Raw genomic sequence first — 15407 nt, 5'->3', positions numbered from 1 at the left:
ATATATATATATATTCATCAGGAAATTCTCAGCCAGCTGTGTTGGCGCACACCTACAATCCAGCACTCCTGAGGCAGGGGGATCACTTGAGTTCAAGGCCCACCTGGGGAACGCAATGAGTTCAAGGCCAGCCTGAACTGTGAGACCCTGTATCATAAAACCGAAAATACAAAACAATCCTCCACAGCTTACAGAGGGAGACTGGTTGTGGGCGCAGCTGAGCTCTGCACCATTCACTCTTCCCGACTCAGCCCATGGGTGCCAACGAACGAGTAGGTCAGGAAGCCACCCCACAGCCCTGGCTTTTAAAGTTGCCAGAACCAAAGGCAGTGACATGCAGAATTAGAATAAGACCCAGCAGCTGCAACAGGAAATCCCCGGAAAAGGTGTGTGCTGACTTATCAGAGGTGCAAAGGACAGGAATGTCACTGTCACTGCCAAGGGACCTGTGGGCGGGCAGGGAGTCCCTACAGGAGAACACCTTGCAGCACCTGCTCTGTCCTTCTGAGACTTCCGTCAGAATTGAGGTCAGAGCTGCAGATGCCTACGGCAATTATTTTAATACACTGGTTAACAGCTTTTATTTTTTAAAAAGACATCTTCTACAGACCATGTTTTAATTTACAACAGCAGAAATGAACTGAAATAACATCACTTATCAGCTGCTCATTAGAGACAGACTTCAGCCCTACAATCCCCACACTTGGGAAGGTGAGGCAAGAAGATCACAAGCTGGAGTCCAGCCAGGGATGCAGGGCTCATTCAAGGCTACCTGGGACTATGCAGCAAGATCCTGTCTCAACCCACAGCTGTGCGCACTCACACAGACACACACACAAACTCTCTCTCATACAAACACACAGACCAAAGGGAAACATACGTACACATGCACAATGGGATGTAAGGTTTTAATAATTCTAGGATGCAGGAGGTATAGCTCAGTGGTACAGCACTCTCCTAGCATATATAAGACCTTAGGTTTGATCCTCAACACCATCAAAAGATAAGTAAATAAATGATAGTCCTTTCTGTAACAGGAATTACTTCTTTCATAATGTGGTGGCAAGGACCTGCAGTTTAAAAGTCCTGCTGGATGTGGTGGTGCACACCTGTATTCCCAGCATTCAGGAGGCTGAGGCAGGAGGATTACCAAGAGATCAAGGACAGTGTGAACTACATGGCAAGACCCTGTCTCAAAAACCAACAATGAAATAACTCAAAGTTCCAAATGGAGAAGCAAGGGTGAGGAGGAAGGAGGGAGGGAGGAAGAGGGGAGGGAGAGGGGAGGAAGGGAGAGGGGAGGGAGGGAGAGGGGAGGGAGGGGAGAGGGAGGGAGAGGGGAGGGAGGGGAGAGGGAGGGAGAGGGGAGGGAGGGGAGAGGGAGGGAGAGGGGAGGGAGGGGAGAGGGAGGGAGAGGGGAGGGAGGGGAGAGGGAGGGAGAGGGGAGGGAGGGGAGAGGGAGGGAGAGGGGAGGGAGGGGAGAGGGAGGGAGAGGGGAGGGAGGGGAGAGGGAGGGAGAGGGGAGGGAGGGGAGAGGGAGGGAGAGGGGAGGGAGGGGAGAGGGAGGGAGAGGGGAGGGAGGGGAGAGGGAGGGAGAGGGGAGGGAGGGGAGAGGGAGGGAGAGGGGAGGGAGGGGAGAGGGAGGGAGAGGGGAGGGAGGGGAGAGGGAGGGAGAGGGGAGGGAGGGGAGAGGGAGGGAGAGGGGAGGGAGGGGAGAGGGAGGGAGAGGGGAGGGAGGGGAGAGGGAGGGAGAGGGGAGGGAGGGGAGAGGGAGGGAGAGGGGAGGGAGGGGAGAGGGAGGGAGAGGGGAGGGAGGGGAGAGGGAGGGAGAGGGGAGGGAGGGGAGAGGGAGGGAGAGGGGAGGGAGGGGAGAGGGAGGGAGAGGGGAGGGAGGGGAGAGGGAGGGAGAGGGGAGGGAGGGGAGAGGGAGGGAGAGGGGAGGGAGGGGAGAGGGAGGGAGAGGGGAGGGAGGGGAGAGGGAGGGAGAGGGGAGGGAGGGGAGAGGGAGGGAGAGGGGAGGGAGGGGAGAGGGAGGGAGAGGGGAGGGAGGGGAGAGGGAGGGAGAGGGGAGGGAGGGGAGAGGGAGGGAGAGGGGAGGGAGGGGAGAGGGAGGGAGAGGGGAGGGAGGGGAGAGGGAGGGAGAGGGGAGGGAGGGGAGAGGGAGGGAGAGGGGAGGGAGGGTCTCCTTCCCTCTGGCTCCATCCTGTGTCCACCCTCACCAACTCCTCCCTCATTCACTAGGAATGAAGAACCTGCAGGACGAGTCGTGCTTCAGAATAAAACCAAGGGTGCAGGGAGCAGACAGATCTCGTTGGAACCCTGGCTCCCACTATTCACTCAACCCATTCGATCAATGAGCAAATATTTATCGAGAACGTACCACACAGCAGCCTTTGTGCTAAGCACTGAAATTCTTACACTAAGACACACAAGCTGCTGTTCTCAGGGAGGCTGCATTTTGTGCCTGGGCTAGGAGAACAGGAAAAAAGGGTCAGACAGGTAAGAATATGCCACTCAGGCCAAGGGTGGTGGGGCACGCCTATAATCCCAGCACTCTGCAGGCTGAGGCAGAACTGAGTTCAAGGCCAGCCTGAGCGATGTAGTGAGACTGTCTCAAAAAAAAAACAAACGAACAAAAAAAGAATATGCCACTCAGCAGAGGTGGTGCCTTTAGAGAAGACAGACAGGGAACCCAGGAGGTAGGAAGGCAGCAGCCTTCATGCTGTGTGACCCTGGGCTAGTCCCAAACCCCTCAAGCCTCGCTTTCCTGGGAAATGAAACAACCCTAGAACTGGTCAAGGTAGAGAGACACAGGGTGACCCACAGATCATACCCAGGACGGGGTGCTGGCCCAGGGCAAACAGCAGGGTGAACAGAGTTCTTTCAAGAGCGTAGCAAGTGCTACAAGTATAAGCACCTGCCGGCAGAATTCTGTCCTTTGCGTCTCTGCTCCAACCCCAACATTACAGCTGCCAGGCCCAGAGTGTGTGCAGTAAATATTTACGGAGTGAATCAATCAATGGATGAATCAACCCAACTATTTTTAGTCTTCATGCTATAATTTTCCGTTCACTTCTTTGTGACTACATAAAGCTTCAACATCTGCATACCCTTTCCAAGAGCAGGCGATCCTCGGAAACATCCAATATCCCAGCACTGGCTTTCTGTGCAGTCACGAACAAAACTGCTCTGCAAGTGTTGCTTTGCTGGCCTGGCTAATCCAGCCCGACAGGTGGCTGCTTTTGGCAGAGCCGCCCCCAGCTTTCCCTGTTTGTTTTCTGAGCACTGCTTTGGACAGCAGCATTCAGAATGAAAACACTGATGGACTTGTCAAAATAGAAGCCACCGGCAAAGCCAACTGGAGTTGCCAACTCCAGGAAATACTGCGCTGCTCCCTGCTCTCAGGGGCTGGAGGAGACACTACGGGTGGAACCCACGGCCTCACACAAACTAAACACAAGCTCTCCCACTGAGCCACACAGCCCCAGGCCCCAAGGTGGCATTTGAAGCTTCTTTTGTAATGACCCCATTCACAAAAAACATTAAAATGCTAAGGGTTTGAAAAAGCAAAACATAAAAACACAAGTGTCACAGGCTCCTATTCAAAAACAATGCATCCACAGAAGCAGAGCAAGAAGGGGGCTGCTACAATGTTTGGATTAATTGCCGGCTGGCTTTGAAGGGAAAGCAACACTGTTATTTCTTGTATTGCTTTTCTCTACTCTCTAATTTTTCTTAGACGCGAGCACTCATCTTTCAATTAAAGGACAATGCAATGTGCCTTTTTTTTTTTTTTTTTTTTTTTTTTTTTACCGTTCCCCTTCTAACATAAACTTTTCCTGAAGACCCTGGTAAAAAAGAAGCTACTTGGATGGAACCACTTTGCCAGCTGACTTGTACGTCTAAAACGTGAGCTCAGACACAGAAGAGGAAGCCGCTCTCAAACCACGAATGAAAAGTAAGCTTCTTCCAAGACTGCTACACTCCAGTCCGAACGGCTGAAAGAAGACAGATGTACCAAGTGTTGCCGAGGACCGGGAGCAACTGGATCTGCTGGGCAAGTGACAATCAGAGCCACCAAAACCAGGACCCAGGGGGAAGTACAAAGAATGCTGTTATCTACATTCTGCACTGCAACGTGTACTAATAAACTTTTCTTTAATTTAAAAAAGGCTGGCTATGACCGGAACATCAAGAGGAGATGGGAAATAGCCGGTGATGTGTTCACACCAGGAGGCTGTGGTCTGGCAGTCAAGGCCCCTCAAAGCCCGGATGCTGAAATCCTGTGGAGCCACAGGATGAAGAGAGGCTCCTTCGGACCTGGGGAGACATTCGCTCATGAGGTGGCAGCCTCACCCTCCCGCGAGGACAGCACAGAAGGGGCCCAGCCGGAACCCCAACTGCTCTCCCTCCCCTTACACTGCTCTGCAGCCTCCAACTGCGAAGAAAACCTCCTGCTCTTCGGAAGCCACTCAGACCATGGAGCTGGGGACTTTGTTACAGCACAGCACACGGACGACGTCAAACAACAGCCACAGGGCAGCAGGAACGCACGGACTCTTAACTCACCTGCGGCATGGTTCGATCTTTTAAGTATCACAGAACAAGGATAAAAAGCCAGGCACTACAGAGCTTATGCCACATGATCCCATTTATATAAAATTTAAGATTAAACAAGCTGGATGCAGCGGTGCATTCCAGTAATCCCAGCTACTCGAGAGGCTAAAGCAGGAAGATTCCAAGTTTGAGTCCAATTTAGCAAGACTGCCCCCCCAAAAGTAAATATCCAGGGATCCCTCACTGAGAAGGCCCTAGGTACAGTGCCCAGTATGGGGGATGGGGAGGGTCAAACAAAAATAATTTCTGAGAGGACGATGTAGCCCAGTGGTAGAGCACTTACCGAGCATGCATAAGGCCATGGGGTCCAACCCCAGCACTGAAAAATGAAAACAAATGGCCCGGGGATTTAGCTCAGTGGTGCTGACGCCTTGCAAGTGCAACGTCCCAAGTTTGATCCCCCGTACCAAACAAACAAACAAAAAAGCAAAACACTAACCTTCGCTATTAGAAAACAGGATATAGGTTAAATCAGAGTTCAGAGCATGAACAAGCTAGCGAAGTAACAATCACTACCTTTATCTGTTGCTAGCTCATAAATGTGTTCGCTTCATGAAAATTAATCAAGCCGTGCACTAATAATTTCTGCTCCTTTTCTGTTTGTGAATGCACAATGTTTGCAATCAGCTTATTTAGAAAAATGGACATTGCAGAAAAAGTAACAGGAATGGGCACCAAACCATTATTTTCTGCATACAATCAAATTAAAATTAATCTTTTAAAAAACTAAATGTCACAGCCTATATCTAGACATTCCCCAAAGCCTCATGCACTCCTAGGTGGGGCTTTTGGAAGTGAGGGGACCATGGGTGTGTGATACTGGATTAGGGTCGGCATAGTTCTGGGTGTGAAAGGCAGATTTACTGAAGAAAGAAGCCCCACCCGGGTGAAAGTGACACCAACCAACAGGCTTCTAGTACGGACGGAGCAAAAGGGGAGGAGGAGGAAGGCTGCTGCTTCCTGTCTGCGCTGCCCTGGACTGTTTCTTCGCTGCATTGTCCCTCTGCCAAGCCGCCAGATGACTATGAATTAAGACGTCTACAAACTGTGAGTTCAAATAAACCTGTAACTTGTGTTGGGTATTTTGTCCCAGAAAAGAGTAGGAGACTAAGACACTGAAGTATTTATCATTCTAAACCGAAACTATTCTTAAAGGAAAAAACTCTGTTGCTCAGTGGCCCCACTTGTAAAATGGGGCTGTAAGGAGCACGAAGTGGGTTGATCCATATAAAACCCCGAGAACAGCACCTGGTATCTAATGAGCATGGAACAGTGGTTAGCAGCTGCTACTATTCCCACCCAGTTAGCACAACCAAAGTGACAAGTATTAAAGTATTATCGACCAGCCATACAAAACAAAACCAGCAACTGTGACAGCTGGAAACCCTTTAAGCAGCAGCAAACATCTGGGGACAGAGCCAAGGTCCTGCGGACCACATGGAGCATGTTTTAGGTTATCCCTAAGGGGGATAGGAGGGGCCTGGCCCCAAGCCACACAACTCTACAACTCGGTTTTAGCCAGCACCCAAGACAGAGTCTAAATCACACTGCCACTAATACCAGGAGAAAACAAAAGTTTCTTCATTTATTATACTAAGGGATACCACCTCTGGCAAAACAGCAGGAAACAAGTTGTTTCATGTTGCTTTGTTTTGTCTGCCACAGCAAGATATCACAGACTGGGGGTTTAAACAGCAGACACTTATTTTGTGAGCCCAAGACCAAGGTGTTTGCAGGGCTGCTTCCCCGCTAGGCTTCTCTCCTTGGCTTGCAGACAGTGCATCCTCAGGTGGTGCCTCGAGTCCTCACCTCTCCAAGGACCCCAGTCAGACTGGGTGGGGCCACCCTGATGGCCTCACTTTAACTTCATCACCTCATACAGTCACTTTCAGCAGAGGTTAGGGACTGGACCCAGGGAAGGGCTGGGGTGACAGGGTAGCACTGCCCTGAGACTCTGCGGACAGCTCAGTGCTACCCTCGGTCACTAAGCCAGAAAGCTGGGCTCCGAGTCAAGAACCATAGTGTTGATGTGAATTTCTGGCCCAACAGGTTTCGGTATTTTTAAGAGAGTGAGTCACTTTAGGAGGACAACAAGAGTGAGTTTTCACTGCCAACCCGCACCCAATGCTCCCACCAGGGTGTCCAGTCCTCTTAGGGGACTCTTGGGAAGGCCCGGAAGCATTGTGGTTGTCACCAGTGTACATGGGAGGTGCTGCTGGCATCCACCGGGTCCAGCCAGGGACGCTGTTAAGCATCTGCAGTGCAGGGACAGTGCCCACCTCAGAGCACCGCCAAGCCTAGCACAGGGCAGAACCGAGGTCCACCGGCCTGACCCCCAGCCTGACCACCTCTGACTTCACCCCTGGTCACTGCCAACGGCCTGGCAGGAGCAGGTGACCCTGCCAAGCTGTTCTACGAGCAAGACGCTGCTGACACCACACGTGGCTTCCTCCTTGGGGACAGCAGCCAGCAGAGTACTCTCTGGCACCGGGCAAATGCCCCACAGGGAAGAAAGTTCCCCGGACCCACCCAGCTCTGCCTCCAGCTCTCACCAGCCGCCCTGCCCGCAAGCACTTCCTTCCAGCTGTCTTCTCAAACTGCTAAGATAAAAGTAACAGAAACAGTAGGATTCCCCAGTCAAAGCCTGGGTGGGGGGGGCACATGCCCGTAATCCTAGCTACTCAGGAGAGGCTGAGGCAGGAGTATCACAAGCCTGAACCCAGCCTGGGCAACTCTGCAAGACATTCGTTCTCTCACAATAAAAAAATAAAAAGGGCTGGGGTGTAGCTGAGCTGTAGAGCGCCCCAATGTTCGACTCCTAGGACTGAAGAAAACAAAATTCAGAGTCAACCTGGTAAACTAACCATCCATGTTTAAACTACGCTCTTCATGGATAACTTGACAAAACACTATATTTTGGTTTTCTGTGAGCACAACCAGAGTATTCTCTCTTTCACAGTCATTTTAGCACAGGCCCCACCTCCTAAAATAGCAGGTGTCACTCTTGAGGCTGCTAGAAGCCTCTGGAACTCTGGCTGACTTCCTATTATTCTTTAAGTCGATTCCCTTTACACTCAGAAGTGCTGTAAGTGGACACTTCCCGCCATCACGACCAAGAGGAAACAGCTTCACTTGGCTCCAACACAGAAGCCATAAAGTCTGTGCCAACCTCGGTATGCTGGGCAGCGAGGACGGGCCAGGCCTCCCACCAGCAATCTTTCCACAACAGCACCGACGAGCAGCACAGACCCCAGGGCCGCTCTCCCTGGGGAGGTAAAGGTCATGGTGCAAATGCTGCCGCTTGTCTTTGTTCTAAGTAAATCCAAGGCCACAGGCTGGGGATGTAGCTCAGCAGGAGAACACCTGGGCCCTGGGCTCGGTCCCAGCACTGCCAAGAGAATGAGGTGAAGGCGCTTTGTGCCCAGCGCTTGTGGCTTGCGTCGTTTGCAGCTGAGGAAAGACGCACAGAACTGCTTGTTTTCAGGAGGCCAAAAGCCCAGAGCCCAGCCTCCTCCTTCCAAACTGTCCTTCGTGTGGCTAAGACGAAGGTCAAATGACCGCTGATCCCCTTGAGGCCTGGCACACAGGGCCCTGCTCTCCAACCTTGCAGCCAGGAAGAGCCGCTGGCAGAAGTCCAGCAGGCAAGGCGAGCGCTCCCCAGTCCTCACCTGGGTCCGTAACGACACATCCCCGGTCATCACGCGGGCCAAGCACCCGGTCTGGGAGGGGTGGGGCTCTGTAGCTGGCAGTGGGTGGCACTGGTGCAGCTGGGCAGCTGGCAGAGGGCACGGAGTGTACTTTCCGGTGGCCCGCCGCCAGGGCTCCACTGACTGCCCTCACCCAGGGGCCGAGAGCAGGGGAAGGGACGTGAATGGAGGACAACGTCACACCCGAGACAGGAGCTCAGCACACATGAAGGACACTGACGCAGCTCTCGCACACCGAGCCTCGGGCCTCCTGGCTTCCCTGCTTCCTGTTTGTAAAGCCCACAAGGATACCAGGAACATGGTCACAGTGCTGCACAGACACGAGCTCGGTGGCAGGAACTTGAGCGGCCCTGGATACCAGTGCCCCCCCACAACTGAATGCAGTGCACCCCACCTTCCGGCTACTGCTCTCACTGCACACAGGAGTCCTCTGTGCTATTTTTCCCATCTCTGCATATTTTCTTGGCCCAGCACGGTGTAGCACAGCTGCAATCCCAACACTCGGGAGGCTGAGGCAGGAGGGACACTGCCAGTTTGAGGCCAGCCTGGGCTAAACAGTGAATTCAAGGCTAGCCTGGATTACACAGCAAGACCCTATCTCAAAATAAGTAAAATAAAATATAAATAAATAAATAGGGCTGGGGATGTGGTTCAGTGATAGCTCCTAGGTACCAAGAGGAAAAACAAACAAACAGCAAATGGTGCTTGGTGTTGTCTGGTGCTCCCAAGCCCAAGAAGGCTGGAATGTTGCCTTAAACAGAAATGTGTTAGGTGAACTTTGAGTTCAATGATAATGAAGCCACGGTCTATATTACACATGGGGTCTACTGTAGTCAGGGTTGTGGAAGGGAATATATTTAATATAAAACATAATTTATAGGATTATTTTATACTATTCTCCCAAAAAGTCAAATGCAGAGGAGTCCAAGAGATGAGCCCCATACTAGAGACCCAAAGAATCCACGCAAGGGCATGGATCCCAGCAGTGTCCCACACAAGTCCAGTTGAAGGCCCAGAGTCCAGCCAGGGGCCCGGAGCCCTCAGCAACGTCTCATGCAAGTCCCCGTGGAGAATCTACACCCAGGAGGCCCAAAGGCCAGTGGTGGGAGCCAGAAAGCCTGCCCCGGCAGGCAGCGGGGTGAAGGGTCTGTGCCGCCAGGCTGAGGGAGCTGCGCTGGAGCCAGGAAGTGACGATCAGAGCTCCCCGGAGGAGAACAGCAGCCAGCCGTTCCCAGCCACAGCAAGGCCCCGAGCTCCTCCTCCAAGGAGAACAGGCGAGTTTGCACCAGGAAAACCTGCAGAGCCAAGCTTCTCCTAGAAGATCAACAGCCCCCTCTTCCCTTCCAGCTCTCTTTTTTATGCCACTGACAACAGTCCTCAGGTGGGTTTTCCATGCATGCCAACCATGCTGACTCAGGCTGAGCAATGCAAGCTGTTAGTTAATTCACCACAGGGTCTTTAAACAGAAACACACAACAAAGTTCTGTATTGATCAGTTGACAAAAATATGACCAGAGTCCTGCGAAATCCAATGCCTGCGTTTCCCCAGGGAGCCATGGGCCAGTACTCAGTAATTCAGGGCTCACATGACCATAGAACGTAACTCCGGTGATAAATGAGAATCATACCTAACACCACTCCACCATGTCAAAGAGAAACAGCATTTTATTTTGTTGTTTATCTATTTTAACACCACTCCACCATGTCAAAGAGAAACAGCATTTTATTTTGTTGTTTATCTATTTGCTTTTCGATTTTTTTTTTTTGGTACCGAGGATTGAACTCGGGTCCTTGTACTTGCAAGGCAGGCCATGGAACCGCAGAGCTAAATTCCCAGCTTCTATTTGCTTTTTGCGACAGAGTCTCACTATGTAGCCAGGGCTGGCCTCAAACTCAAAATCCTCCTGCCTCAGCCTCCTGAGTGCCAGGATTACAGGTGTGTGCCATCACACTCTGCTGAGAAAAAGTATTTTTATACCAAAAATTACAAGTGACGGCTCCAATAAAAAGTTCAGGGCTTTGGGGAGTAGCTCAGTGATACAGAGCCTGCACAGCACACACAAAACCCCAAATTTGACCCCCAGCACTGCAAAAAAAAATTTTTTTTTAAACTCAGAGCTTTAAAAGGAGTGGATCTGCTTGTTGCAGTGGCAAACACATATAATCCCAGCACTCAGGGAACTGAGGTAGGAAGACTGAGAGCTCAAGGCCAGCCTACAGCATATGGTGAGATCTTGTCTGGCACTGACCTATCTGATGAAGAAAGTCCCGATGTGGACACTATTTTTCTTAGTTTCCAGGAACCTTGAGACCCTCATGTCTGACGGCCTTCGACACAGCACAGAGGACAGCTACAGGGGGGCTGAGGCCTGCAGCACCTGTCACTCGGGCTTGGGGACTTGTGCAGCTCCAAGAGGCTGCAGTACAGTTAGTTCCGGCCACAGCCCTTGCTCAACTGACGCCCACACAATGTTCCAGAAGAAAAGTCACTTTTGCTGGGAAAGAGGCTCAGCCCGCTTGAGGTCCAGTCCCACCCTGCATACTGAGAATTCTCCCTGACCTCACTCTCCCAGCACCCATCTGCTATTCCAGATGCACCATGCACGACAACGCAGACACTCTTGCCTCATCTCCGTTTTACAGAAAAGGAAACTGAGGCATGGCGGCTTGGAGTTACACAAATGCAGAGTGAGCATCTCTAACCCCAAAATCCAAACAATTCCAAAATCTGACACTTCTGAGCACTGACGACACCACAAATGGGAAATTCTATACCATAAAGATTTGTTTCAAGCAGATTTGAAATACCGTGTAACGTCAGGCGTGGTGGCTTGCACCTTCAATCCTAGCTACTTGGGAGGCTGAGGAAGGAGGATCTTCTGAGCTCAGGGGTTTGAAGGGTAGCCGTGGCAATATAATGAGATCCCATTCAAATAAAATAAAATATTGTATAAAATTACCTCTGAGTTATATGTGGTAGGTATATACTTAGAGCCTATCCCCAAGGTATCTTATTATGTACACGCAAATATCTCACAATCTAAAAAATGCTAAATCTCAAACACTTCTAGTCCTAAGCATTTCAGAAAAGGGACAACCTCTACTAGAACAGTACATCTGGCGCATTAGCCGAGGGTGCTTTAACTCTAGGATCCAAACGTTCCACCACAGGGCCACAAAGCCAGCCTGTTCTGGGGACTGACTGAAAATCATCACAGGCCAGTGCGATAGCTGGTAGTAGAGCATTTGCCTAGCAAGGACTCGGGATCTACTCCTAGCACTGCAAAACATTAAAAGTGGGTAAAAAGTGTCACCCCTGCCGGGCGTGGTGGTGCACGCCTGTAATCCCAGCACTCGAGAGGCTGAGGCAGCAGGATCGCTGTGACTTCAAGACCAGCCTGGGCTACATAGTGAGTTCCAGGGCAGTCTCACTACATAGTGAGACCCTGTCCCCCCAAAAAAAAAAAAAAAAGGTCACCCTCCCCACCAAATGCACAAGCAAATAAAAACTCGTTGTTGCTGGTGGGAAACAAACAGCAGAGACAGACCGTGCTGCAAAGCAGAGCTGCTCAAAGGCTGCCCAGGAAGGGAACCCTGCCCAGTGGGCCTTGCCGGGCCTCGCCTGGCTTCTGATTAGTTTCTGCCACTCACTCTCCGCCTTGACTAGATGCCTCAGTTTCCTCATCAGTAAAACAAGAACCAACAAAGAGAAAGCCAGCATCTGGCTCAGAACCAAAATACCACAGGTCCATTCATCTTCTCCATGGTCAGGTAAGGAGTCACACTAATGTGTCCGTGTAAGTTCCGGGCTCTCCAGCAAAAGGTCGGCTGGGGCTTCAAATGCTCCTGAGGCATCTGCCCAGGCAGGGGCTTCTGGTCTCCACCCCAACCACCCCCACGGGATGGGAAGCCTAGTGCAAGAATCTGTCACCAAGATCCACAGTACGGCCCTGGCCTCTCTGGGCTTTCCCTTGCTGCTGTTAAAACAAAACAAAAACCTACTACTGATTGGCTAAAAGCAGTGCAAATGTAACATACAGTCATATATACAGTCTCTTACAGTTCTGGAGGTTAGAAATTCAAACTGGATCCAAAAGGGCTACAGTCACAGTTGGGCAGCCTGTGCTCCTGCGGGGGTCCAGGGAGACTATCTGCCCTGCCTTCCCCAGCTCAGAGGCCCCAGTCCCCTGACCCAAGGCCCTTCTCCCATCCTCCCACCGGCAGCACAGCACTCTGCAGTCTCTCCGACCCTGCCACCCCCTCCTACCTCTTTCTCCCTTGTCAGGGTCCTGGGACTGCACAAGACTATCCAGGATGAACATCCAGGTCACTGACGTTATCACAACTGCAAAGTAACTTCACAGGTGACAAGGATGTGGCCAGGTTAGGGGGTCGTGATTCTGCCCCACCACCGCTGCACATGTCATAACCTCTGAAGAATCCGCATTCCATATTATGTGATTCTGTTCTATTAATGTTTGACTTCTTTATGGTAACTGGCTCCAGCCAGGCTTTGCCCTTGCCCTCCATACCAGCTCCTATAGAATGGGACAGAGATGCCACCAGGGCCCTGTGATGTCCCCAGGCAGAGAATCACTGTGTGAGGAAGAGGAGGCTCCCCGAGGAGGATCTGGTCTCTAGTCAGCAAAAGCAGGGAAGGCTCTCATGTGGGACCCCAGGCAGGCTTGACAGAAGCCAAGGGGAAGGAGGCAGAGAACAGGCCAGGCACAGCATCTGAACGGCATATGCAAAGGGCCTGCGTCACAAGGGAGCCAGAGAGGAGGACACAGGAGGGTCTGACGCAGGACTTCATGCAGACCTCAGGACAGCCACAGCACAGGTGCGGGGGGATGGCAGTGCCAGAGGAGTAGCTCAGAGGCTTTGGGAAAGGCTAAGTGATCTCTTCTCTGAGCTGGGAATCACCGCGGAGGAGAGCCCAGGCTTCTGGCTGGGGCAGATGGGGAGGCAGCATCTGGGGCAGAGGGAGAGATCTGGTTCCTCCAGGGAGGTGGTTGTATGGGCTAAGGGGCCAGATGAGCAGAGCAGGGGAGGAGACCCAGGCCCAAATCGTGAGCAACAGCAACAATGAACGCTCAGAGGACAGTGAGGCTTGGAGGACACAGGAGAAGCTGACACTCTGGGCCGCAACCACCCACAGGAGACAGGCAGAAGGCACACACGCAAGGATGCGCGTGCCTTAGCCTTGATCTCGGAAACAGCCGGAGCAGGGATCCATCCACACCGCCACAATGAGGGTAAAATCAACATGTAGGCCAACCACACAAAGGGATTCTACTCAACAATAAAAAGGGATTGAGCTGGGCGGGGGATCTAACTTGGGTGCCTCTTCCCTCATAAGCGCAAGGTCCAGAGTTCAATCCCTGGTACCGGAAAAAATTAAAAAACAACAAAAAAAGAATTGTGCTAAATGAAAGACAGACAGACACACACACGCACCCAAGCACACACACACATGAAGCATAGCTATATTTATATGAAATCCCAGAGAGGGCAGACTTACAGAAGTAGAAAAGCAGATCACTGGTCGCCTGGGATTAACTACAAATGAGCAGGAAGGGACTTTGGGGGCAATCAAATGTCCTGAGTCTGGACTGTGGGGCTGGAGGTGTAGCTCAGGGGTAGAGCACTTGCCAAGTATCACATACAAGCCCCTGTGTGTGATCTTCAGCACCACAAAACAACAAAACTGGACTGTTGTGATGGCTGCACAGCTCTGTAAAGTTACTTTATTTTTTGTTTTTTTGAGACAGAGTCTCACTACGTAGCTCAGGCTGGCCTTGAACTCCTCTTGCCTTGGCCTCCCCAGTGCTGGGCTTAGAGGCGTGTGCCACCACACCCAGTTTATAAAGTTACTTGAAAAGAAAATCAGTGAACTTATACGGATAGTAATATATTTTACGTTATGTAGAGCATATCTCAATACAGGATCTAAAAAAGAAAAACTGTGATGGAATATGTAAATACTCAGTTCTTTCTCAAAGCAGGTCATACCCAAAACCTCCTGTCCCCTAAGTGCAAACACATCAAATCATCCTTGCTCACTCCTAGTAAACCTCACACAACCCCCTGAGAATTACTATTAACCCAAGTAAACACCTAAGGCGGAAGGGGCACTTTGTGTTCTAAACTTCACAATGGCTTGTCTCAAGACAACCACAAGAGGCAGAAACTATTACTGTCATTCCCACTTTGCAGATGAAAAACTAGACCCAGAGAAAGAGAAGCAGTTCTTGCGGGTCACACATCTGGTCAGCAGCAGAGCCTGCACTTGAACCAAGCACCTGGAATCCAGAGTTCAGGTTCCTAACAGCCTTCTCGTGTTTCACAGAAGGCAACTCCATTCAACCAAACGTCATAACGTAGCCTCGTTTCCTAGCTTCCTGCCTGAGTCTTCTGGGCATCAGGAAGAAAAGAACTTCAGGGCCCACAAAGTCCCCAGCAAATATGCTACAACCCTCAGCCAGCAAGAATGACACTCTGCTCCCTGGGGCATGTGACACCTTTTAATATTTTTTATTATTTTTGGCTTTTTATCAAAATCCCCAATCATCCTGCAGCTTTAATGTCCAGAACCATTAGGTGAAATTGGGTAGTACAGTTTAAATCCACCTCCTCTCACTGACAACCTCTAGACCCTGTCACTGAATCTTAGTTTCCTTTTGAAGTGGAGAAATTAACCCCAAGAGCTCAAATGACTTTTGCACGCCATTAGCCCGGGGCCCCTCTCCTCCCAGCTCCCGGGCTCAGCAGCGAGCCTGACCCATCTCACCGCCGTCTCCTCCTTTAGCTCACCTCACTCCCGCCCACCACAGCTGGTACAGCTCCGGAAGCCTTTCCACTGGAAGGGTTTCCACCCCGCCGGTGCTACTCCCAAAAACCCAGTTTACACGAGGACAAATATGCAAACGCCTGGCACAAGCCGGAGTGATTTGAATCCGAGCCCCTACCACTGTCTAGAAAATAAATCCATTACAAAGCCAGCAAACTTTAAAGGTGTGTTGGAGGTATGTTCTGCCTCCGATCCCAACCAGAAACTTTGTTTTTTAAAATATATATTTATTC

General features: G+C 51.2%; 1 protein-coding gene across 4 annotated transcripts in view; it reads right to left on the bottom strand.

Annotated features, from left to right (window-relative positions):
- Positions 1-15407, bottom strand: part of Atp9a (ATPase phospholipid transporting 9A (putative)) — a 143495-nt gene that overhangs the window by 114967 nt on the left and 13121 nt on the right. For 2 of the 4 annotated variants that reach the window (XM_010618207.3, XM_033767140.1), the window contains exon 1: positions 3111-3157. The exons of 1 other annotated variant lie outside the window; for it this stretch is intronic. In XM_010618207.3, coding sequence (XP_010616509.1) covers positions 3111-3142 — 32 coding nt within the window. In that variant the 5' untranslated portion in view covers positions 3143-3157. Of the gene's footprint in view, positions 1-3110; positions 3158-8285; positions 8358-15407 lie in introns of those variants that run through there. One more of the 4 variants, XM_010618208.2, reaches the window with a different exon arrangement.

The sequence above is a fragment of the Fukomys damarensis genome, unplaced genomic scaffold (assembly GCF_012274545.1).
Source record: "Fukomys damarensis isolate Sample0158 unplaced genomic scaffold, DMR_v1.0_HiC HiC_scaffold_22, whole genome shotgun sequence".
Lineage (NCBI taxonomy): Eukaryota > Metazoa > Chordata > Mammalia > Rodentia > Bathyergidae > Fukomys > Fukomys damarensis.
The sequence above is the reverse complement of the archived record's forward strand: the minus strand, read 5'-3'. Positions and strand labels throughout refer to the sequence as shown.